The sequence below is a fragment of the Triticum dicoccoides genome, chromosome 7A, assembly GCF_002162155.2.
Source record: "Triticum dicoccoides isolate Atlit2015 ecotype Zavitan chromosome 7A, WEW_v2.0, whole genome shotgun sequence".
Lineage (NCBI taxonomy): Eukaryota > Viridiplantae > Streptophyta > Magnoliopsida > Poales > Poaceae > Triticum > Triticum dicoccoides.
Genome location: NC_041392.1, coordinates 71,039,461 through 71,064,421, shown reverse-complemented (window position 1 = coordinate 71,064,421; position 24,961 = coordinate 71,039,461). Strand labels below are relative to the sequence as shown.

At 43.0% G+C, this 24,961-nt stretch overlaps 2 protein-coding genes and 1 pseudogene across 2 annotated transcripts; 1 reads left to right on the top strand and 2 right to left on the bottom strand.

Annotated features, from left to right (window-relative positions):
- Positions 1-6: 6 nt before the first annotated feature.
- Positions 7-6,952, top strand: LOC119327946 (mitogen-activated protein kinase 1). Its single transcript, XM_037601002.1, has 6 exons — positions 7-159; positions 247-376; positions 3,891-4,028; positions 5,156-5,488; positions 5,688-5,868; positions 6,411-6,952. The coding sequence occupies exons 1-6, from the start codon at positions 23-25 to the stop codon at positions 6,578-6,580; spliced, it is 1,089 nt and encodes a 362-aa protein (XP_037456899.1). The 5' UTR covers positions 7-22; the 3' UTR covers positions 6,581-6,952.
- A 1,177-nt stretch (positions 6,953-8,129) lies between these two features.
- LOC119328153 (disease resistance protein RGA5-like) lies at positions 8,130-12,934 on the bottom strand. Its single transcript, XM_037601174.1, has 6 exons — positions 12,734-12,934; positions 12,473-12,631; positions 11,909-11,993; positions 10,906-11,772; positions 8,575-10,550; positions 8,130-8,477 (listed from the first exon to the last, which is right to left on the bottom strand). The coding sequence occupies exons 4-5, from the start codon at positions 11,736-11,738 to the stop codon at positions 8,603-8,605; spliced, it is 2,781 nt and encodes a 926-aa protein (XP_037457071.1). The 5' UTR covers positions 11,739-11,772; positions 11,909-11,993; positions 12,473-12,631; positions 12,734-12,934; the 3' UTR covers positions 8,130-8,477; positions 8,575-8,602.
- A 1,582-nt stretch (positions 12,935-14,516) lies between these two features.
- On the bottom strand, positions 14,517-24,301 carry LOC119328155 (annotated as a pseudogene).
- Between the last annotated feature and the right edge of the window lie 660 nt (positions 24,302-24,961).

The following is a 24,961-nucleotide window of genomic DNA, read 5'->3' as shown; positions in this document are numbered from 1 at the left end:
GGGGGCGGCGCCGGGCGGCGCGATGGACAACATCCAGGCCACGCTCACCCACGGCGGGAGGTTCATCCAGTACAACATCTTCGGCAACGTCTTCGAGGTCACCGCCAAGTACAAGCCCCCCATCCTCCCCATCGGCAAGGGCGCCTACGGCATCGTCTGGTACGCCCCCTCCCCCTTTCTTTCCCCTCCATCCCCATCTCCATCTCCGGCTGGCTGACCGACTCACTGACCCCCGGCGCGTGGCAGCTCCGCGCTCAACTCCGAGACGGGGGAGCAGGTGGCCATCAAGAAGATCGCCAACGCCTTCGACAACAAGATCGACGCCAAGCGCACGCTGCGGGAGATCAAGCTGCTCCGCCACATGGACCACGAGAATGTCAGTCCCCGATCCGCCCCTCCCTCCATTTTTTTCCTCTCTCGGAGAATCTCCTTGAATGCTCCTTGTGGTTGTGCTGGTTGGTTGCATTGAATGGAACGGCAGGTGGATGGGTTCGGTTAGATTTTAGCCACCGCCAAATGATTGGCTTCGCCGACAGCTCCGTGGCCGGCTTTTCCTTCCTCGTTTGCGCGAGACCTTCAGGACTAGTAATCCTAGGCGCGCCTTTAAAGAACCCACCAACCTTTTGGGATGCGATTCATTGTGTTCTTCTTCCTCGGCACACCTGGAGCAGCACCACTTGATGATGCTCTCGCTCCTACTGCTAGATTCTGCTGATGTCAAAAGCTGCCTCAGGACCAATCTATCTGCCTGTGTCCCTTTTGCTGCCTAGCTCCTCCGAATCCAGTGGGTGTGTGGTGGAAGTGATTGCACAGTTCCTAGGCTAGGGGGCTACTACTGTTTGAAAGTTCTTATTAGGATGTTGGACTTGGATCTTTCCATTTCATAGTCCTGTGATAACTAAACTGGGTAAGAGAAATCTGAGTTAGGCATCTTGGGTCTTTTCATGTGCCTTCTTTAAAAGGCTTTGGCGTTCTTCTTGTAATATGAAATGACACGTGTTTTGGCGCGTATTTGAGGGGGAAAAATGTTTTTTTGGGGAAGATAGCCGTGCTCGCAGTACACTAGAGGTGGATTGTATCTTGACAGCCTTCCTTGGACACCTCAGCATATGCTCTGAGATGTGTGGATTTCAAGTTTAGGTGATGTCAAGTAATCTGCTAGCAGTAAGAGCATGAAGAGAATGGAACCCTTTGGCTTTGTATTCTTTGTTTCATCAAGCATCGTCATTTGCAGATTGCGTATTCTGGTGGAAGGTTTTCAGAGTGACACTGGTTTTGGCTAGTATCCTACGTAAGCTAGGGTTTCAGATTTAATGCTACACCTGAATAGACAAACTTCTTTGGGAGTTTGACCGTCAGACAATTATGACCGTTGGCACTGAAATATCGGATTAGGCAAGGTCTGATTAATAACGGAAATGCTTGTCGACACGTGCTTTGTACACTGTCAGCCGTAAACGTATCACCTGCTGTATCTTCTAGCTACTATAAAGGCAGAATTTTTCCGTTACGAGATCCTGTACTTCGCTTTTTTTTTTCTTTTGATGGTGCGAACGAGCATTCCTGACAAGAGGTGTATTAGGCGGTGGTTGGTGGCTGGCACAAAAGCTGAAATGGGCAGCGTGGCGGCACCAGTGGGCGGCTCAATAGCTAACTCTTGTGAACGGACAGAGCAACGGCTGCATTACCTCATCTTGGGTTCGCAGGAAGCAAATTGGACTTTTCAGTGGGCTTAAGGCCTGGTAATGGAACCACAGCACAGGAGAAAACATCCTGACCATAAAGGAAAATAATGCACAGGACCACTTACGCCACATATTTGCCTTTATAGTAGTTATGGCAGGTGATACGGTTCCCTGTCAGCTATTTATGTCCAATACATTCCATACCATAACTGTATGATGCTGTCTTATTCATTATTATTCTCCATGTCAACCCCCAAAAAGGATGAGCTACATAATAAAGCCATAAAGATTTGGAGACCCTGTATTCCAATAGCTATATTAGAAGCCATAGTTTATGTAAGGGAAAAGCCTCTTTGTTTGCTGACACGAATTTAGTTCCCCCTCCAGGTCCCAAAAGCACAGAGAATTACATTTGCAAATTTTCAGAAAAAGAAACAGTCTTGTAGATCTACCTGTAGTCCTGTACAAAAGTATGTGTACAAAAATGCATCTATGCACTAGTTTTTGTTAGTACACATATTATCGCACAATGCACATCAAAATTTCCCCTCTATTCTGGAAAATTGCAAATCAGTTCTTTTTTTCACAAGGGAACATGTGCAGCTAGAAATTGCATGTTGTTTACCTCCTAAACCAAGTAACATTCGGCTTAATGCAGCTACTTGGGTGATGCACTTGTTTCATCTATGCTAGCTACCTACTTGTATCTTGTATCTTGTTTGTTGTATTTTATACATACATACCGTGACTCTTGGTTGTACTCGGCATATCCATGCTCAAAGCAGCAATGACTGGTCATATCCACTCTCTAAGCAGTAAGAAGTGGTCAGAACTTCCTATACTGCTCATGTGTCATGTGGGAACATATGCAGCTGGTATAGTGCTGCATTGTGTTCAAGTTAGTTACAAGGGTTTTGAAGATGGTTCACAATGCAACATAAAAACAGAGGCTAACAACAAATAAAAATTGGAAAGCTCCAGAATTGCTCTATTCTGACTCCCATGCCAAGTATTTATGCCTTCTACTGCTTTAAATTTTGAATGCGTAAAATTTGTGGTATTTGCACTGCTACAAAAGGCAGCCAGAAATGTGCAAGGTTACACCCTTCACTCTTCAAACAAGCAAAATAAATAAATAAATTAGGTTGTCATCATCGGCACCGGCATCTTTGAATTATATTTCATATGATGCTGTGAGAAGTACTACTAGCTGCAGATTCTTAATAATGACTATTCATTTCACTCATTTTCTGGACACCATAATTCTGTTATCTTTTTGGTGAAAAATAATAGAATATTGCTATGATTGTGTTAATAATATGATGCCAAATTACTTCTGTTGTGCTGTTGTTGTAGAATAATATATCTTCAAAAAACATGTTTAACCTAAAAAAGAAGCCAACAACTCATCAAAATGTCACTGGGTCCATCTCAGCTCTAACAAATGTTGGGTTTGTAGTATCCAGAAACGAGTTTGAAATGGAAATGTTAACTTGGTAGAATTTTAGAAGTTTCCACGCAACTTAGTTCAGCTGTAACTGTAGCCAACATAGTTAAGTGAAGTGTATGTGTTCATCAGCTTTCCACGGCTTGTTGATTATTTCAATGCATTCAAGATGAAATATAAAGTTGACTCAAGCCATCGAAAGAACGTACAGATTGTCAGCTGTAACCATAGAAAACATAAGTTATATGAAGTGTATGTGTTCTTAAGCTTTCCATGACCTGTTGACTATTTCAATTCATTCAAGATGCAAGATATGTCAAATATAAAGTTGATATGCATTCAAGATGAAATATAAAGTTGATTCAAGCCATCGAAAGAAAGTACAGATATGTCAAATTGTATTGTCTTGGTGTATGCGTTTTTTGTGCAAGATGTAAAAACTAGACATTATGTAAGGCATGTGGCCCTGTTGCTGCTAACCATAGTTATTGCCTTTTTGGAAGATTTTTTTTTAAGTATGAATTAATGCTACGAAGGGGAGCCTTGGCGCAGTAATAAAGCTGCTGCCTTGTGACCATGAGGTCACGGGTTCAAGTCCTGGAAACAGCCTCTTACAGAAATGTAGGGAAAGGCTGCGCACCATAGACCCAAAGTGGTCGGACCCTGCGCAAGCGGGAGTTACATGCACCGGGCTGCCCTTTTTTTTATGAATTAATGCTACAAAATATGTTTCTTACAAGAGGACATTTCTTATGCAGATTGTTGCAATAAGGGATATTATACCTCCTGCACAAAGGACTGCATTTAATGATGTCTATATTGCATATGAATTGATGGACACCGATCTGCATCAAATTATTCGCTCAAATCAAGCTTTATCGGAGGAGCACTGCCAGGTACTTATTATTTATTTCGATATAGAAGTAAAACCTTCTCATACCCCCTTTGTAGGATAAGTTTGCTTATCTAATTATATTATTGTTTGTCTATAGAAATTCTTTTCTCTAGTATCTCATTTCATCTGATTCCCCGAGTACATTATACTGTCAATTATCTGTTTCATTATTATTTTCTGCCTCAGCTCGTACATACTTCTGTAAGATATTAGTATTCTGGGAGCAGGGAGCTAATGAGTAATAACTAAAGCAAGTCAATTCTTTTTCTGCTCAGCCTGAATCATCTTGCTACTTTGCTAGTCTAGGACTACGTGCCCTAAATAAGTTTGCCTGGTGTATAGTATAAAAATTGACCTTTGTGGTGGAATTATAGGGATATATTTGATGACTGTAGATATATTGGATTAGCACTCTGACATAGGTGAACTGTAATATACTGACATTGAATAAGTACCTTACTGTATTACACCTCTTAGAAAGGATACGACATATTAGAAACATTCAATGCACCCCTCTGAACATTCGGTCGAACAAAGGGAGCAGTTGAACAAGTTCATCACATATAGTACTCTCTCCGTTCCAAAATAAGTGACTCAAATTTCTACTAACTTTGTACTAAAGCTAGTACAATGTTGAGTCACTTATTTTGGGACGGAGGGAGTACATGCTTAGCGCTGACACATCAGTATACTACTTAATGCTAGCAATTCTTTTTTCTATCCTTTGTCAAACACAGCCATGCATCATTGCTAAGGGATGTTTCCTAAATAGAAGTGCTTTCTATATATCAGAGTGGTCTCTTTTGCTAACAATACCATGCTTGCTGATATAAAATCATGTTCTACTTTTGCAAATACCATCGGATAATCCTTGGTGGAAAAGTTCCATGGAAAAACTGTTTGCTATAAATAATATGCCTGTACTGTCAGTGCATACTTGGGGGTTTCTAGCATAAAGAATTGACGCTAAATCACACGTGAGAAATCAGTGGTTTTCTGGAGTGGTCACGTTTCTCTTCCGTTGATCTTGTTCTTTCTAGTTTCTTTTCAATCCCCAAACTTCTGTCTTGTTCTCAGAAATTGTACTTAATCTGATGTGGATGTTTTGTGTAATTTTTCCTTGTGCAGTATTTCCTTTATCAGATCCTTCGTGGCTTGAAGTATATACATTCAGCAAATGTTCTCCACCGAGACTTGAAGCCTAGCAATCTTCTTTTGAATGCAAACTGTGACCTAAAAATTTGCGATTTTGGGCTTGCTCGTACCACCTCAGAAACTGATTTTATGACCGAGTATGTTGTGACAAGATGGTACAGGGCACCAGAGCTTTTGTTGAACTCCTCCGAATACACTGCAGCAATTGATGTGTGGTCTGTGGGCTGTATATTTATGGAACTGATGGACCGGAAACCTTTGTTTCCAGGAAGAGACCATGTCCATCAGCTACGTCTACTAATGGAGGTTTAGATAGTCCCCTATGAACTTCTTTTATATCGAATTTAAATCCATGTTGTGTGGTCCTGTTTTAGCATATCTAGTATGATCATAGTTTTTTTCTCGAAGTAGAGGTATTTAAGCACTTGACTGGTATATATAATAAGTACTTTTCTGGTGCACATTAATTCATTTTCAATTCCCTTGTGGTATTTCCTTGTTGCAGCTCATTGGAACACCAAATGAGGCTGATTTGGATTTTGTAAATGAAAATGCAAGAAGATATATCCGCCAACTTCCCCGTCATGCAAGGCAATCATTATCTGAGAAGTTTCCACATGTTCACCCTTCAGCAATTGACTTGGTTGAAAAGATGCTGACTTTCGATCCTAGACAGAGAATAACAGGCAAGTTCTGGCATGTGTTCTAGTGATTTAACCATCTGCGTCCATCTGCTGGGATTTATTGTTGCTTGACTGACGATCTTATGTTCCAAACAGCAAGATAAAAAGAGCCGTCTTTTTTTTCGGTATCATGAATAGTTTAATTTAGAACTTGCTCCATTTGTTAAATATTAGTACCTGGAATCTCATCTGGGTATGCCATCCTAGTGTTTCGTTTTATATATCATTAGCTAACATCACTTCCTCCATTCAAATGGAAAAAAGTAATTAAATTGGGAAGATCACACAGTTAAATATATGGACTATCCGGGCTGGATTTACAGCCCAAGTGGGTAGGAATGTGTCCATACTCTCTGTAGATATGCAAAGTGCATTAGTTTGAAGTGGGAATGCTAAAGTAATCATTGTTGCCTGTTGGGTGGTGTTGCTATAGTTGACAATCCATAGTTTTGACTGCAAAATATCCGTCTCCAAGATTCATCCTTTACTTTCTTTGGTCAGTTATTGATCGATAGTTACTGATTGTTCCTTTATTTTTTGGTCAGTTGAAGGCGCACTTGCGCATCCTTACTTGGCATCGCTGCATGACATAAGTGATGAGCCAGTCTGCACGATGCCCTTCAGCTTTGACTTCGAGCAGCATGCATTGTCAGAAGAACAAATGAAGGATCTAATCCACCAAGAGGGCATCGCGTTCAACCCTGATTACCAGTAGGTGGAGTTCCTTTGATCGGCTTCATTCATATGGAAAGTTTTCGGTCCTCCTGCCGCCATAAAATGTCGCTAGCTGTAAATAATTGCCTCACCCAGAGAATCAAAAGGAGATGGCGTGTTAAGGGTAGATGACAAGAGCTGTGGTGGTCAAATTTCCGTGTAGCCTATGGATTCTTGTGCTTGTGTATGTTGTTTTATGTGGATTTTTTCCCCTTCTGCTTAAAGATGTTTCAGCATTTTCCGTAAGATGCGATAGTCCGTGAACGATGGCTGCCTAATTTCTGTGGCCGTCATGAGATTTTTACATTGTGGTGGATTATGGATTATGTAATGTTCTCCTGGTTAATGAACTCTGACTGACTGATTGGAATATTGTGTTTGAATGCGGACTGACCGTGATTTAGTGGTTGCTGTTTGAAGTTGTAGCCCTATTTAAGAGTTGTCACCCTATTCTCTGGGTTTACAAGGCTCTTGTGCATTTCTAGATCACCAGTTTGATTGAAATATGTATTATGTCACAAAAAATAAGTATCTGGGATGTGCCTAATGAAAAGACGAGAGAGGGAAAGCAGGCGAGTTATATGGTTGGCTGCTGTGGGCGCCAAGGTTTTTGCAATACAGCATTGCTGTAGATTTCTTATGTTTTAGTCAGTAGTTATGCAGCAGTTATTTCCAGCAGAATCTCTCAACAATATTAGTATGAACCTCTCAACAATATTAGATGACAAGAGCTGTGGTGGTCAAATTTCCGCGTAGCATATGGATTCTTGTGCTTGTGTTTGTTGTTTTATGTGGATTTTTTTCCTTCTGCTTAAAGATGTTTCAGCATTTTCCGTAAGATGCGATAGTCTGTGAACAATATTAGTATGAACCTCTCAACAATACTAGACCAATTGTGGTAATCATCCACCATCGCCACAAACCTAATCGCATTTGCTTGTAACAAGCCAAGGCAATCGTCTGTGAAAAGAATATACGAGGAAGCGAAAGCAGTCTGGAGCAGTTCTCAATCTCATTCCTTGGAGAGGATTTGGTTGTCTATTTCTCTGTAGATTTCCAGCATGGGGAATCCTGTTAGCAACCCACTACTCGGCTCACTCAATCATACCATTAGATTGGCTGTCAGTTGCAGATAATCAATTTTGCTAGTCCAATTGACAATCTACCATTGAATTGATTTCGTTAGTCCAATTGATAATCTACTAGAAAGAAAATATGTTCCAATTATGCAGAACAGGAGCAAGTGGGCGGCGGTTGGTTGTTGTGGTTTTTTTTTTTCATACAAAATGCTATAAATTTTCTTATGTTTAATGTAGCCATCAGTTTTGCACTTGTGTATGTAACCTTGAGGCATGAAGATCAATAGTGAGTGGTATGGTATGCACCATCGCTATAAACATCTAAGCGTTTGTGGCTCTATCTCTCACGAGCTTGATAGCAGGAGTTGCAGCAAGAAGAGAAAGCTTAACGAACAGGATGAAGCAAATCTGGAGCAACTGCCTTTCATTGACTGAATAAGCAAGTGCCAAACAAAGCAAAACAAGGCTGACTAAGTTCAATCAACTCTTAATTAATAAGCCAGTAAAAACAAAACGATGCTGTATGTGAACAATCAAATGCACGTAGAGGCAGTAGTTCTACAAATAGTGCCAACTGAATGTAGCCTTTTATTGTACGAGTCTTGACTGAATAATAAAGGAAAGGAGGTGCTGCGTTTCTGAAAACAAACGCAGGAGAAATAAATAGTTCATCATGAACAATCATGCGGAAGCCTCTGTCGTTTATTGGGAGTTGTGGTGGTACAGTGAATTGTTTGTTGCGTGTTGAAATGTTGGAACAGCATCCACGGCAACTGATGGAATTACTAGTACCTGCATATCCAGGATTTTGTTGAAGCCCTGAAATTGGGGAAGTAAGAGGGATAAATCAAACAATGTGGCAATGAGCGTATTCAGGGAAAGAGGATTCATGGCTGCTCAGATGAGAATACCATACCTTACTGGCGGCAAAGGCATGTCAGCACTCAACAGTCAAGGATGTGAATGGTGGGACGTTTTGGATGGGCTTGTGCTGCGCGCCTCAGCCAAGCCTTGGCTGTCTCCATCTCTTCATCGCTGGAATTCTCACGCTCCAGACAAACCTGGACATGCTCGAGAGAAGGGAGGTGCTCCATGCTGCAGTCAACCTCACCACTCGCGATCGACGGTGCAGAGGCCTCGAACTTAAGGTGCTGAACCCTTCGCATAGCTCCAGGTGGGAAAAGGCTCGGTGACATCGGAAACCCGTGGAACACGCAAACAGCCGCAGATGGGAATGCATCGGCCCTCACAACTAACCTTCCCATCACGCGTTTTGCAGCAAGTCGCAGAAACCGAAGAGCAGGCAGCATCCCAATGATCTGAATGTCTTCCCCTTGCAATTCTTCCACTTCTATTTCCAGGGTGGAGAGGTGGGGAAGCGAACTCGAATTAACCCACTTTGGAAGTCGCGAGAACCACGAAGAAAAATACCCTGAATCAAAACAACGGAGGTTTGGAGGGGGCACCCAGCTTTCACGCATGCGATCTATCAATCTGCCACCACTATGAATACGCAGATTTTGCAATTTGTGCAGGTTGCCTAGAGACTTGATTAATATATCAATCAGATCCTCGTCCATGTTATAACAGTCAACATCGAGTGTCCTAACCTCTGTCAGATGGCTCAGCTCTTCCGCAATGTGAGGAGACGAGGATAAGCCTACTTCTTCCAGCACTTCAAGGGACATCAAGCTCCCCATTCCTTTTGGCAGCCTCACCCTAGAATCGACACATAGGCATATCAAATTTCTGAGCTGTACAACACTTGAAGGTAATTCTTTTATACTAGTGTCTCTTATATCCAATGTCTGCAAAAGCTGCAATTTGCCTATGTCCGTTGGGAGTTCGCAAACATCTGCATCATTGAGCCCTAGGTACCTTAGGTGAATTAAATTCCCTACATACTTGAGGCTGATACCAAAGCTACTTTTATGGCTGCCACAATTTCCAAGATCCAGCACACGTAAAAATTGAAAGCTTGAGAGAGATGGCAACCAATCACAAGTAACAGGAGAAAAAACAGCAAAGGTCCTCACTTTTGACAGGCTAGTGCTATCAAACTGATGGTTCTGAACCTTTGCCTTGATATTATGAAGTGATAGCCTGCGAGATTTCCTTTGCATATTAGGTGCATGCCAGTTATCATTATCCAATATGGAGATAAAATTCTCTTCACTTGACAGTGAGCATATAAGATCAAGCACCATATCATGGATTCGACAGGTTACTACGGTTCCGTCCAAATTGATTTGTGCTGGCTGGATCAAGCTCCTGTTCATAAGCTCGTTGAAGTAGCTCTCTCCGATCTCAAACAGCCTGGTTTCTTCTTTGTCACATTGGATAAACCCTTCAGCAAGCCACTTCCATATCAGCCAATCTCTCTTAATCTCAAAGTCTTCAGGAAAGATGCTTAGGTATAACAAACAAGTCTTTAGATGCGAAGGCAAATCAAAATAGCTGAGTGATAATATCCTCTTCATGTCCTTCACAATACCACCTTCTGTAACTCCACGGCCCATCGAACTGTGCACATGCATCCATTCTTCTTTCTGCTTTATCCTTTGGTTACTGACTAGAAGGCTAGATATTGTAATGATGGCTAATGGCACACCACCACATTTCTTCAATATCTCTCTTGATACTTCTTGCAAATCTTCTGGACATTTCTCTTCGCTTTGAAATATTCTTCTATGGAAGAGTATCAGCGAGTCTTCATCAGAAAGAGGTTTCATTTTGTGAATCATGTCATCACTAGAAGAGAGACATGCTTCAGACACGCTCACATTGCGGGTTGTTGTGATTACCCTACTATGGAGTTTGTTTTTATACAAAGCACAATTTATATATCTCCATATTTCTTCTTCCCATATATCATCAATTACGATGAGGTACCTATGCCAGTTATTTTGTATCATTAGTTTGAAAGTCGATCTATATACAACTAAATCTTGGAACAAGGATAATTGCAAGGTACTAAGCAAAGCACATGAATTATTCAACCACTAACTATATGCATGCAGAAATATTAAGAAATGCAGCAGAAATAAGTCATAAGTCTAAAATACTAACGAAGATAAGATGCATGCACAAGAAAAAAAGAAATAGAATTTGCTTACGGAGAAACAGACGACTATAAATATAAAAATATAATAAAAATGGAATTGAAGATATGAAATTCAGTATTTATCTGGCTACGTCACACATAATTGAAATATAAAAACAAAGACAAGCACTATGTGATGCATACTTCTTATCCACAAGAAATTCACTGATTTCCTCCATGAGTAGTTTCTCATCCCTTGCTGTATTATGAATGTCATTGAACTTTCCCTTGTTAAGGCCATATAGTAAGTCCTTGAAAACTTTCTTGATATCTGGGTTCTGACCAACGGGGACAAAAGCTGCACAATCAAATTGGGATTTGATCTTCTCAAAAACTGCTTTGGTGAGGGTTGTCTTGCCCAGTCCACCAACACCAACAATAGAGATTGTCTTCAATTGCTCCTTGGAACTCCCATCCTCGGAAATAAGTGTTTTAATAAGTTCATCCCTTGTGCAGTCAAGCCCAACAAGCTCCCCTACATCCTTTTGCAGAGCTAACACACGAGGGTCAATGGTAGCACCATTGCTAGTGCTACGCATGTCAAGCTCATACTTTTTACGCAGCTCTGCCAACTCCTTGGCAAGATCCTGAGCTTCTTTGATGGCATCACAGATTTGATGAAGTGCTTTGCCCTTACCAAATAATGTGGTGATCTTCTTGAGGAACTTATTGACTCGACTCCTCATGTCCGTTGGCTTACTGCCTGAACCCTCACCCACACGCACCAGGAAGTCGTCAACAGCGTCTTCCATGTCACAAGACAGGTCTCTCACCTTGCCAGCCCAAATCCGAACCGGCTCCTGGAGCTGATCCGGCGGCACCTTGCCAACCTCACGAAGTGCGGCGTGCATCATCTCCAGCTCTATAAGGAGTGACTGTACACCTTTCTTTACTCGGTTCTCCAGGTTGTATTCTTTGGCGAGCAGCTCACCGAGCTTACGGAGGACAGGGGTCAATGCCCGAGCAGCAGCCTCCATATCACAATCCTTTATTTGTCCTTGGGTTGAACTTCTGTAATGCAAACATAAAGGTTTTCAGAAGACATAATGAGCAAAACCTGAACTTGCTGGTTGGTGCGAGTAACAGCAAACTGGGCACATATGCATTGCCGCTTTGGCTATCCAAAGCAGAAGTAGAAGAAGTGTACCCTGAATATCAGCTCCTTCAAATCCAATTTGCAGAATCCTTTGCAACAGCTACCCAAGATGAACTAGTGGAGAATAGATCCAGTTCTGCACGTCATAAATCCACATCAGAATCATCAAAATGACTAAAAAGGAAGAAAGTTGTACAGAGGAGGAAGAGTAGACAGCTAGAAGACACTAACTATTTTCAGAGAACCACTGGATGAGCAAAAGCTGGATATTTTGGTTTGTGAAAGTAAGAGCTCATGTATATGCATTGCATTACCTTTCCAATAAATGGAATAACAACACGTGATGGAATGAAACTAAAGGGCTCTTGGAATGAAACTAAAGAGTGAAAAGGAAAAAAAATGCAGCGGCCCACAGAACATGGATAGGTACTAAGGTCTGACCACTGACCATTTTCCCTTTGCTTTATTTTTTGTTCTTATTCTTTAAAAAAAATTCCCTGACCTACATATTTTAACCGTTTTACTTTGATAATTTAACCTTTTCACTATAAAAAAATTAAAATAAAATAGCAACAAAAGATTAAGGAGGGGAGAACAGATGGAGCAAGAGCTGACCCTCTCCTTGCTCTGGATCTACACATATGGCTGTAATGGAAACAAAATCGTTCTCAGGTGGCACAAGTTGAAGAAGAGCACATTCAACACTACACAGCAACTCTGCACCTCCGGTTAGCAAATCCCTCTGCTGAGCGAGAGTGTTCAACAGATCCAACTCTGCACATGACGGATCCAAATCAGAACAGGAAAAGGAGAGGTTTGCTCTAACTAGATCGAGAGCTCAACTGAATGTATTGAACAGCAGAGGAGGAAGAGTACCTTTGGAGCCGTCGCCGTCGCCGTCGCAGATTGGGAGGCGACCACCTCTAAAAGTCGCCGCAGAGAGCGAGAGACGAAGGAGAGAAGCAGCAAGTATTATTGTGGATCTGGAGTGATTTGTGGCTGTGGTCATCTCGTCTCCATACGCTTGCAGATTCACTCAGGCTCAGCAGTAAATGTGGGTACTGTCACTGTGTAGGCAGCAGCCTTCAATTGGAACAGTTCCATTCACTATTTTAACTGACGTGTGTTCTCTGCTGCATTATTACCAACTAAACAAATAAAAAATGGGACATAAGTTGGAAACCGAGTTGTACAAGACCAACATTGTCGACAAAAAAGCTAGGGAATTCAGAATAAGATAAGTACAGTAGAAAAATTGGAGACAACACATTATATTCCAAACTGGGTCATACTATTTCCCTAATATTTGTAAAATATTTGCGTCACTTGTGGTTTCTAGTATTTTCTAGAATATTCTACTTTCTTTCTGAATTTTATGTTTTTCGTTTTATATTTTCCTGATTTTTAATAGACTTTTTCACATACATATTTCTTTCCAGAAAAAAGGACACCCGTGGTCCTCCCTTCTGTCCAGACCATTGCACTGCCTCACACACAGTGTTGCTCATAATGCAGACTGCATTCACTCCCCTGCATGTGAGCTACTGCAGTGTTGCTCCCTGCTTTATCACACAATATTTCTAGTTCAGCATCCATCAGCTCTCAGTATCATCATAAGTTCATTCTTGTTGGGTCAAGAAGAAAACGACATATCCACAATGGTCAGGCTTCAGTGTTGAAAATGCCTGAGTTTTCCAGATTTCTAACATATCCACAATGCTTACTTAAGCTGTCAACATGTTAAGCAACATACAGACCATACACTGTTTATTCATTACGTCGAGTTCACGGAGCCCAGCCATTGGTGTTCTGTTTTCTTTCGTGCACAAGTTTTAGCTAGTATGCACTCAAAGAACAGTTGATGCACAGAGTCAATTTCAGTATGGTGCCGACATTCAAGTGGTCTTGGTATTCTCCTTCTCATCAGGTTATTATATCCCTAGTCATGATTTTGTTTTGAGACATTGGTCTTCATGTTAATATTGTTGAGAGGTCGTGCTGGAAATGTACCGCTCACATACGACCTCAAGGTTACGCGTGTAGACAGGTGCAGAACAAATCTCCATTCCAGATTAATCGAAGTTTTAGGTCTGTCCTACGTTGAACTTTTTTAAGTTTGGCCAAGTCTTTTGCTCAAATTGTCCCCAGGATCCAGTTTTTTTTTTCTATGGCAGTTGAGTGGTACCCACCATTGCTATGAGATGTTGAGACCTATTTGTGGCGTAATGTCATCTATTAGCATTTGCTTCCAACACAAGTCCAGGCAATCATCTGGATGAAAAATATCATTCCCTTCGGGTTTTCTTTTTTTCATTTTCAGTTTGTGCCGGCACCTGCCTCTACATCTGACTTGCGAACCATCAGCAACAAAATGTGTCAGTAATCCTATAGATCCGCAGCACAAATACATTTCCTCGTGAGAGATGATAATATATTCAGGGATCGAAGCAACAAGCTGACAAGCAATTAACCTTTAGGCAATCAATTTATGGCTTATTATATCTTCAAGCATTGGCAAAACCTTTGTGTTGCTTGGGAAAAGCTGGAAGAACAAGTTGCTCAAAAGTTTATTGATAGAGTTACTAACCGTGGCCGAACAAAACAAAGTAATGCTGTATGTGAACAACCAAAATAAGAAGACTAAAACGTAAGGTAGTAGTGTTGCAAATAGTCCCAACTGAATGCAACCTTTTATTGTACTACCGAGTCTTGACTGAATATAGGAAATGAGGTACTGCATTGCTGAAAGCATATGCAGGAAAAATAAACACAGTTCATCATGAACAATCGTGCTGAAGCCTCCGTCTACAAAAGACAAGAGTCCAATCATACGTGGAGAGAATGAGCTACAGTGGCACACGAATCAAACGAGATGCTGGTGCCTGCGATGGAACAGTAGAATTATATGTCGCCTATCGAAATGTTGGAACAGCATCCACGGCAACTGATGGAATTACTAGTACCCGACTCCAGGATTTTCTTGAAGCCCTGAAACTGGGAAACAATATGGTAATCAGCACATTCACGAAAGGTGAATTCATAGTCGCACAGATGAGTATACCGTACCTTACCAGCGTCAGAGGCATGTCAGCATGCAATGGTGGGACGTTTTGGATGGGCTTCTGCTTCGCACCTCAGCCAAGCCTGGGCTGTATTTATCACTTCACGCCTGGCTTTCTGCATGCCGCTGAAGTTCTCATAAATCAGCATGACCTCTACATGCTCGAGAGAAGGGAGGTGCCCCAGGACGGAGTCAACCTCACCACTCGCGATCGACCACGCACAGACCGGGAACTCAAGGTGCTGAACCATTGGCATAGCTCCAAGTAGAATACATATTGGCGTACGAAACAAGTTGAATCGGCAAAACATCGCAGATGGGAATGCATCAGCCCTCACAACCAAGCTTCCAATCGCGTTAGTTGCAGACAGGGACAGATACTGAAGAGCAGGCAGCATCCCAATGATCTTTGAATGTCATCCCCGTCCAGTTCTTCCACATCTATGGTCAGGCTTGAGAGGTGGGGAAGTGACGTTGAATTAATCCACTTTGAAAGTCTCCAGGACAAATCATCTCGGTAGGGGTCCCATGAGATAAACTCACGGAGGTGTGGAGGGGGCACCCAACTTTCACCCATGCACCCTATCAATTTGCCACCATAACCAATACTCAGTTCTTGCAATTTGTGTAGGTTGCCCAGAGACTCGATTAGTATATTGATCAGATCCTGTTCCATCTCTAAACAATTAAAACTGAGCTCCCGAACCTCTGTAAGATGACGCAGCTCTTTCACAGTGTGAGGAGACAAGGGTACTTGTATCCCAGACAGCACTTTGAGGGACATCAAGTTGCTCATTCCTTTTAGCAGGCTCACGCCACCATCGACATGTAAGCATATCAAATTTCTTAGGCGAACAAAACTTGGGGGTAGTTCTTTTATATTACTTCTTCGTGTGTTCAGTGTCTGCAAAAGCTGCAACTTGCCTATGTCCATTGGGAGCTCATTAACATTTGTATCCTGGAGTCCCAAGTATCGTAGGTGAATTAAATCACAAACATACTTGAGGCTGATACCAGAACTACTTTTCTGACTGCCACAATTTCCGAGGTCCAGCACACGTAAAAACTGAAAGCTTGAGAGAGATGGCAACCAATCACAACTAATCGTAGAAAAAACAGCAAAGGTCCTCACTTTTGACAGGACAGTGCTATCAAACTGATGGTTGTGAATTTTTGCCCTGATATTCTGAAGTGATAACCTACGAAATTTCCTTTGCAGATTAGGTGCATGCCACCCAACATTATCCAATATGGAGATAAAATTCTCATCACTTGACAGTGAGCATATAAGATCAAGCACCATATCATGCATACGGCAGGTTGCCAACGTTCCTTTAATATCGACCCCTGGCTGAATTAGGCTTCTATTGATGAGCTCGTTGAAGTAGCTCTCTCCGATCTCAAATAGCGTGCTTTCCTTTTTGTCACACTGGATAAAACCTTCGGCAACCCACTTCCATATCAACCAATCTTTCTTAATCTCGCAGTCCTCGGGAAAAATACTTAGATATAGTAAACAAGTCTTCAGATGAAAAGGCAAATCATAATAGCTGAGTGATAATATCCTCTTCATGTCCTTCACGATACCACCTTGTGTAACTCCATGGCCCATCAAATTGTGCACATGCATCCATTCACCTTTTTCCTTTATCCTTTGGTTACTAACCAGGACGCTAGCTATTGTAATGATGGCTAATGGTACACCACCACATTTCTTCAAGATATCTCTTGATACTACCTGTAAATCTTTTGGACATTTCTCCCCACTTTGAAATATTCTTCTATGAAAGAGAATTTGCGAATCTTCATCACAAAGAGGTTTCATTCTATGAATCATACCATCACTCGAAGAGAGACATGCTTCAGACACACTCACATTACGGGTTGTTGTTAATACCCGACTATGGAGTTTGTTTTTATACAGGGCACAATCTATATATCTCCATATTTCTTCTTTCCATATATCATCAATTACGATGAGGTACCTGTGAGAATTATTTAGATATCATTAGTTGGCAACAATTCAAGCTCTATAAAATTGAACTTCTTAGTAACATGGGTAAATCATAAGTTGTTAAATTAATATACTAAAGCAAACATCATGAATTTACATAACCAGTATGGCTCGGCATGCAAATATCAAGAAATGCAACAGAAATTTATTAAAAGTCTACAAGACTAATAAAAATAAGGCGCATGCACAGAAAAATGACAAGTAGAATATGCTTATAATAAGAAATGGACTAAGAATATAAAATTATAACAAAAAAGGTAATGAAGACATGGAATTCGTTATACATACATTGTCTGCTTCACACATTTTTCGAAATATAAAAATAAAGACAAGCAACATGTGATGCATACCTCTTGTCCATAAGGAATTCATTGATTTCCTCGATGAGAAGCCTCTCATCCATTGTTGTATTATGAATGTCCATAAACTTCTTTTTGTCGAGGCCATAGAGTAGGTCCTTGAAAACTTTCCTGATGTCTGGGTTCTGACCAACGGGGACAAAGGCCACACAATCAAACTGGGCTTTAATCTTTTCATAAACTGCTTTGGCGAGGGTTGTCTTGCCCAACCCACCAACTCCAACAATAGAGATCATCTTTAGTTGCTCCTTGGAACTCCCATCCTCACAAATCAGTGTTTTGATAAGCTCATCCCTTGTGCGGTCAACACCAACAAGCTCCCCTACATCTTTGTGCAGAGCTAACACACGAGGGTCAATGGTAGCACTGTTGCTAGTGTTAGGCATGTCAAGCATATACCTTTTATGCAGGTCCCCCAACTCCTTGGCAAGAACCTGAGCTTCGTCAATGGCATCACATATTTGATGAAGTGCTTTGCCCTTACCAAACAGTTTGGTGGTCTTCTTGAGGAATTTCTTAACTCGATTCCTCATGTTCGTTGGCTTGCTGTTTGAGCCCTCATCCACACGCACCAGGAAGTCATCAACAACATCTTCCATGTCGCAAGAGAGGTCTCTCACCTTGCCGGCCCAAATTCGGACTGGCTCCTCGAGCTGGTCCGATGGCACCTCACCAACCTTACGAAGTACGGTGTGCATCATCTCCAGTTCTGTAAGGAGCGAGTTTACACCTTTCTTTACTCGTTTGTCCAGGTTGTATTCTCCGATGAGCAGCTCACCGAGCTTATGGAGGATAGGGATCATCGCCCCAGCGGTGACGTCCATATCTTGACCTTTGTTTGTCGTTGTGCTCGATCTATAGATGGCTATAGCATTGTCCTTGGGTTGAAATTCTGTAATGCAAACATTAATCGTTTTCAGAAGACAGAATGAGCAAAACCTGAACATGCTTGGTCAGTGAAAGTAATAGTATACTAAGCACATCTGCATTGCCTGCTTTGGCTATCCGAGCACAAGTAGAAGAAATGGGTACTCTGAATAGCAGCTATTCGAATCCAATTTGCATAGACCTTTCACCTTTGCAACAACTACTGAGAAGATGAACTGAAGTGGATAATAGATCCAATTTTACACATCGTAAATTCACATCAGGATCACCCAAAGTCATAAAAAAATAGTAAAGTTTTACAGAGGAGGAAGTGGAGACAGCTCGAAGATACTAATTGTTTTTAGAGAACCACTGGATGAGCAAATGTTGTATATTTTTGGTTTGTGGAAGTGCATTACCTTTCAAATCAGTGGAACGGCAACCACAAGCAGAGCTACATAGAGGGTCGAACCAGGCTGTGGTCCGCCTAAGATTTTTGCAAAAAACAATTATACCAATGTATTGGTGAGTGGTAGCCCAGTCCACTAACAGCACCGCATCCACCAGCAGTGTTGAGGACCACCACCAAACCCCGTCTGACTTTCAAGGTTTCAACGAACTTGCAGTTCTTAGGGTGCTTAAATCGCTTTCGATTAAATATGGGGGATGCTCCTGATGACCAAAGTGCACTACTTATTAATCTTAGCTTGTTCGTCGTAAAAGGCTTCCGCCCTGCTTTATATATAGAGTAACACGACTGAACCGATACAAAGTGACGAGGGAAACCTCTTACAAAGCAGATCAAATATAAAACAAGATTACAAACCTGAGGCTACTAAATAGAAGAGAGACCGCACCTCCAAGAGAAACCACCGGACATCGATGCAACACACACACACACACACACCAAGTTGTCGCTGGAGAGGGCACCCCTACCCTCTCGCTCCGGACCATTGACCACCAATACTGCCTGAAGACAATAAGGACCGAGAACGATGCCCTCAACGTCACGTGTAAAGGATAGGAAGCTGTCGGGACAGCCGCAAGCCAGAGCTGAAGGAGCTTCGAGATAGGATCCGAGCTCGCCCGCCGATGTCAAAGAAACACAACCGGAGGGCACCTACTCTCCGCGGCGACGCCCCCAAGAGGGTGATGATGCAACAGGCTGTAGCCGTAAAAAACCGAAGACACGGTTAAGGGTTTTCACTCGGAGCCCTGATGCGGGGAGAGATACCACAACCACGCCCCGGAGAGGGACACGACACCCACAGGCATCACCGCCGTTGCGCCAAAGTGCTAAGTTTTAACCCAATGATACTCTTGCACCACATCGAAGTACCACGGTTCAAGTCCGCCACCACCAAAACAGGCCTCCACACCATGACCTGGACGACTCCCCCGCGGAAGCAACGCCATCACTATGATCCCCGCCGCCTCGCTCCTCGCTGCTTGCACAGCCAAGGAGAAACGCCACCACCACCACAATGTCGCTCGCCGAAGAGCCAACTGTGCAGTCCACCGTCCAGGGCCGCCACCCCGGCATCTCAGATCGCCACCTCCAAGCCCTGCTAAGCCATCGATCACCGCCAACAGAAGAAACAAGATGAAAGGGACATCCTTTACGCCCCTGGATGACCCCGCGATGCTCACGTCGACCATGGCCTACAACAATGGACCCAAGCCCTCAGATCGGCGACAGAACCTGCGTTGTCGGATATAACAAGACCCGACCAGCCCACCCATGGGCTAGGACGAAGGAGCCGTCACATCGGTGCGAGTGCAGAGGAGCACCAAGCCCCGCAAGGACGCGAAGAGGCCATCCTCGCAGACAGCGGCACAACAACAGAACATGAAAGGAGGAGGAGGCCCGAGATCCACGTAGGGTGGAGCCGTCGCCCCCCAGCCACGCCTCCGCCGCGACTAGCCGCCGTCGCCACGACCAAACCCCATCGCGCCGCCATGATGCACCACGCCAGCGTCGCGCCCTCGTGAGATCCAATGCCCCGCGCCACAGAGCCATGCGAGAGGGAGGGGAGGCCTCGCCGCCATCGACGCCGCGTAGGCTTTGCCCAACGACGGCGAGGCAGGGGAAGGGGAGGGGTGTGTTGCTGGAGGAAGCGGAGGTTGGGCGCCCGGGCTGCTCGCGGGAGCAGCACAGGGGCCGAGGCTGTTCTTAGCTTGTTTACAACATTTGTTGTGTAAATGTAACTAATCTACTTTTAAATTTCAAAACTGGTAGACTTACGACAGGTTTTTATGTAAGCTACGATATATCCCTTCCCCACTAATCAACCCCCTCCCCTCCGGTTGAATTTTAGGGTGGGTCGCGTCCCCAACTAATGACCAAGAGAAAACAGTCAAATCATCCCGTAACCCACTTCATCCTATAAGGTTGGTCGTAATGGGAGTATTATATATTAGTGTCATGCATATGATATCAATGTATGGTACTCTCTCCGTCCAGGTGCATAAGTCACCTTACGAAAACCAAATAATCCCAAAACACATAGACGCAGTGCATTAACTCTCACCCTATTTCTTGTTTCTTGACATAAATAAAGAATCAACCAATAAAAGATGTGGGGCATGTATGCTTCCAATGACTTAAGATTACCAAACACGACATGCAGTGGTCAGATCATTGCATGCAATGGTATTAATTAAAAAATAAACATTAAATTCTATAGTTTTTTTCTTCACCTTGGTCGCGGTGCACAACCTAAGATGACTTATGCACCTAAACAGAGAGAGTACTACCTTTGTAATGCATTATCATAGGTCGGTATCATAGATGAGTTTATTAATTGTCATGCATGACATATAGTAGCACATTATTTATTATGATACGGTTATGATACTCAATCATCTCTTTCTGCATTTAATTCTATGTGATCTTATCAAAATTTTCTAGTTGGCATGCATGATACTCCTATAATACTTTCATTATGGGCAGCCTAATCATGCGTAGGTGTAGCAAAGCTTGTTAAATTTAGCGCAGCAAGGAGGCTCCTCACGCTGCACCTAATGAATAGTGTCATAAATTAGTATCATGCATATGATACTAGTGTATGATACTACTCCCGCCGTCTAGGTTTATTAAGCCTCTGGGTGGCCGAAGCGCGTCCGCACATATTAGAGCATCTACAACCGGACTCCATATTTCCTTGCTCAACGTCTAAAACGCCAGCCCCGTCAGTGTCCGGTCAAAATAGGTGACCCAAACGGACCCCTCATTCTCTAAACGTCTCAAACCCATCTGAAATATGGGACGATATGAGGCTGCCCGATCAACCCTGGTCACGCCCGGTTACCCCACTCCACGTCACAGCCCTCCCACGTGGTCCCACATGCAGCAACCCACTCCGTCCTCTCTCTCTCATCCCTCTGTTGGCCGCCGCATCCTAGCCGCTGCATGCCCGCCGCCCGCTCGCGTCCTAGCGCCTCGTGCGCGCTGTTGCTTGCGTCCTGGCTCACTGCCGTGTCCTAGCCGCCGCATGCCCGCCTGCCGCCCACATGCCCGCTGCGTCCTAGCTGCTGCGTGCCCGCTGGACGCCCGCGTGCCTGCCGCTGCTCGCGTCCTGGCTCGCCGTTGTGTACTAGGCATTGCCTGCCCGCCGCTGCTCGTGTGCTGGCTGCGTCCGGTGCGTGCAACCCGCGCCCCTGGCCGCCGCATGCCAGCTAGCTAGCTAGCTGTGACCTGTGAGACGCTGGTCGCGTCCGGTGGCTTGCGTGCACAGCCGCGTGGTGGCTAGCCGCTGCGTGTGCGCTCGAGCAGGTGCACGCAGAGCACCGGAGCTCGCGCGTCCGTGAAGATCGGCGCCGGAGTTCGCCGCGACGGCGTTACGTGCTCTGGCGCCGTCGCACGCAGTGTGTTCGCCAAAATGCCTTGAAGTAGGGAGTATACTTGAGGTGCGTGGTTATTTGACAGAAAATATAAGGGTTCAAAATAGACACTTGTCTGTGGGCATTGATAGACGAGATTTGCTTATTGTGGTTGTAGATGCTCTTAGGTCCCTTCATCGATACTACTTCTATGATACTAGAAGGGAGTACATGTTTTGTTTTACATGATAATTTTTTTAAATTGTGAAAATTATTTACGTGCTAGTTGGTTTGACGTGTGGGGAAAACAATGGAGTGTTTTTTTTATGAGAGATGCTACACCTATAAACAAACTTTACAGAATCATGATTACAGATGAATGTGTCAGTTTATATATAAGTTACTCCCACTATGACTAGCCTTATACATTGATGAGTGTGTTACTATCTAAGTTACTCCCCCTATACCTAGTCTTAGAGGGTGTTTGTTTTCAGGGACTTATTGGTTTTGGGACTTAAATTTTTTTCTATAAGTGCCATCTAAACCGAACATGAGGGACTTGTGATGATTTGGAACTTATCAAAAAAGACTCTCAAGGAGGAACTTATAGAAACTTATAGTGATGATTTGCGTGTCATTTAATAACCTCTAGCCCATAATAAGTCCCAGTAAACAAACAGATAAAGACTTAGGACTTATAAGTTTGAACTTAAAAAAATTCTAGGACTTATGAAACAAACAGGGCCTTATACATGAGCAACTAGTACTACTCCTAGCACAACACCACGGCTAGCCAACCAACGCATGCACTTCTAGTCCTCCTTCGATTGGCATATGCATGCACCGTGCGGCATCCGAGGCCGCCAGAAAGTAGCAGCATCATCGTGCGTGTGAGCTGGGCCGGCTTCCAAAGTGTCAGGAAATTAAATGGCTGCATGCTTCCAGGGATTAATCACCTTGCATGGGTACCTGTGATTTGGTTGGGGGTCTAATAAAACCGGACGGAGAGAATAACTTTGTATGCATGGTATTATAGACTAGTTTCATGGATGACTTTATTTATTGTTATACAAGATACATACTCTTTTTTTTCGGTTTATAGAGCTCAAATGTAAAATCTCATCAACCAAGACAGATGATGATGGAAAAATGTATCGTATTTTATAAAATTGCCCAAATTAAACTGATGCATTAATTTAGATTATAATGCATGCATGCTTGGCTACTACTCCTTCCGTTCCTAAATACTTGTCTTTCTAGTCATTTCAACAAGTGACTACATACGGAACAAAATGAGTGAATCTACACTTTAAAATATGTCTACATACATCCGTATGTAGTAGTTATTTGAAATGTCTAGAAAGACAAGTATTTAGGAACGGAGGGAGTAGATGAGTAGGAACATTACATGCATTGGTGAGTTTCTTTTTAATTCTTACATGCAAATATTTAACGCGCCTCGGAATCTCAATAGAAGATGGAGATGAGCCCTTTAAATCAATAAAACGGAAAATTTAAGATAAGCCCTATAAAATTTAATTCTCTTTTTTTTTAATTTAATTATGATACGGTATTATGATATGATAGTTAACTCTCTTTTTCTTAATTTAATTCAATGTCACATTCTCAAAATTGCTTTGTTGACATGCATGATACTATCTATGATACTCTCATTACAGGCAGCCTCAAAATCATGTTTTCTATTTTTTCTGTGGTTAAAAATCATGTTAACTGTTTTGAAAGAATTAGAAAAACTACTGGGATAAGTGCGTTGCTTGGTGTTGCTTCCCCAAAGTTAGCAAAAGTAAAAAACAAAAGTCTGAATACGGTGGACATAGCAATTTAGATGTACCGGAAGGAGCGTTGCAGCGAACAATCGAGTACCCAACCTCGACAACATGCCCTATTAAAGTAGTACGATTCAGAATTTAACCCTTTTTTTTACTTTATGTTAAATATGGTTGAGCTATTTACTGGTAGCTCCGCCATAGCAACAAGAGATCAACGAGAGGGGAGAACAGATCGAGCAAAAGTTGGCCCTCTCCTGCCCTCGATATCTACACACACGACTTGAATGGGAAAAGAAAGTCGTCCTCATGATGAGCAAAAGCATCACCTCGATTGGGGCGATCAACACGGAACAGCAGCTCTTCACCTCCGGTTCGCAATTCCCTTTGCTGAGCGAGTGTTGAACAGATTGAACTCTGCACATCAAGGATCCACATCAAAACCACAAAGAATGGGAAAAGGCCGAAGAGAGCTAGCTGAAACAAAAGAATCGAACAGAAGCGGAGGAAGAGTACCTTTGGCGATGTCACCGCCTCAGACTGCTAGTCGTCGAGCACCGCAGACAGCCGGCCGGAGACGAAGGAAGGAAGCAGCAAGTATTGTTGATCCGGCGGAGTGATCTGTGCCTCTCAGGTCAACTCGTCGGTGTGTACTTAAGCGTCTCCAACGCTTGATTAGGCCCACTGGTAATACATGCAATGTTAAGTCCCTATCTAAGCCGTAGGCTGGAGCCCACTCTGAGCTGTTTTCCATTCTTTCTTCCAACTGCTCTTTTGTTCTCCTTCACATTAGGTGTTCACATGGAGACACAGTGACAAAATTGTTTTTAATCTGTTGAGACCAGACTTTCAAGCATCTCTAGTCATTTTTAGAGATTGTATACTATGTAATTCATACGTATGTAATCTTGTAGATAGAATATAGTTTGGCAGGAGTAGATCTTTTCTGCTCGGTTTCCTCCAACTGCTCTTCTTCTCTTTCACATTTGGTGTTCTGTTCACACGGAGACAGAGAGACAAAACTGTTTTTTTAATCTGTCAAGACCAGACCTTAGAGCTTCTTTGGTAGACCTTTCTTTAAAATTTAACTCTTCAAACCATCTCTTCACACACTAGTGCAGAATCGGGCAATAGCACCGGTTCGTAAGGCCCTTTAGTACCGGTTCTGTAACCGGCACTAAAGTATGGGCACTT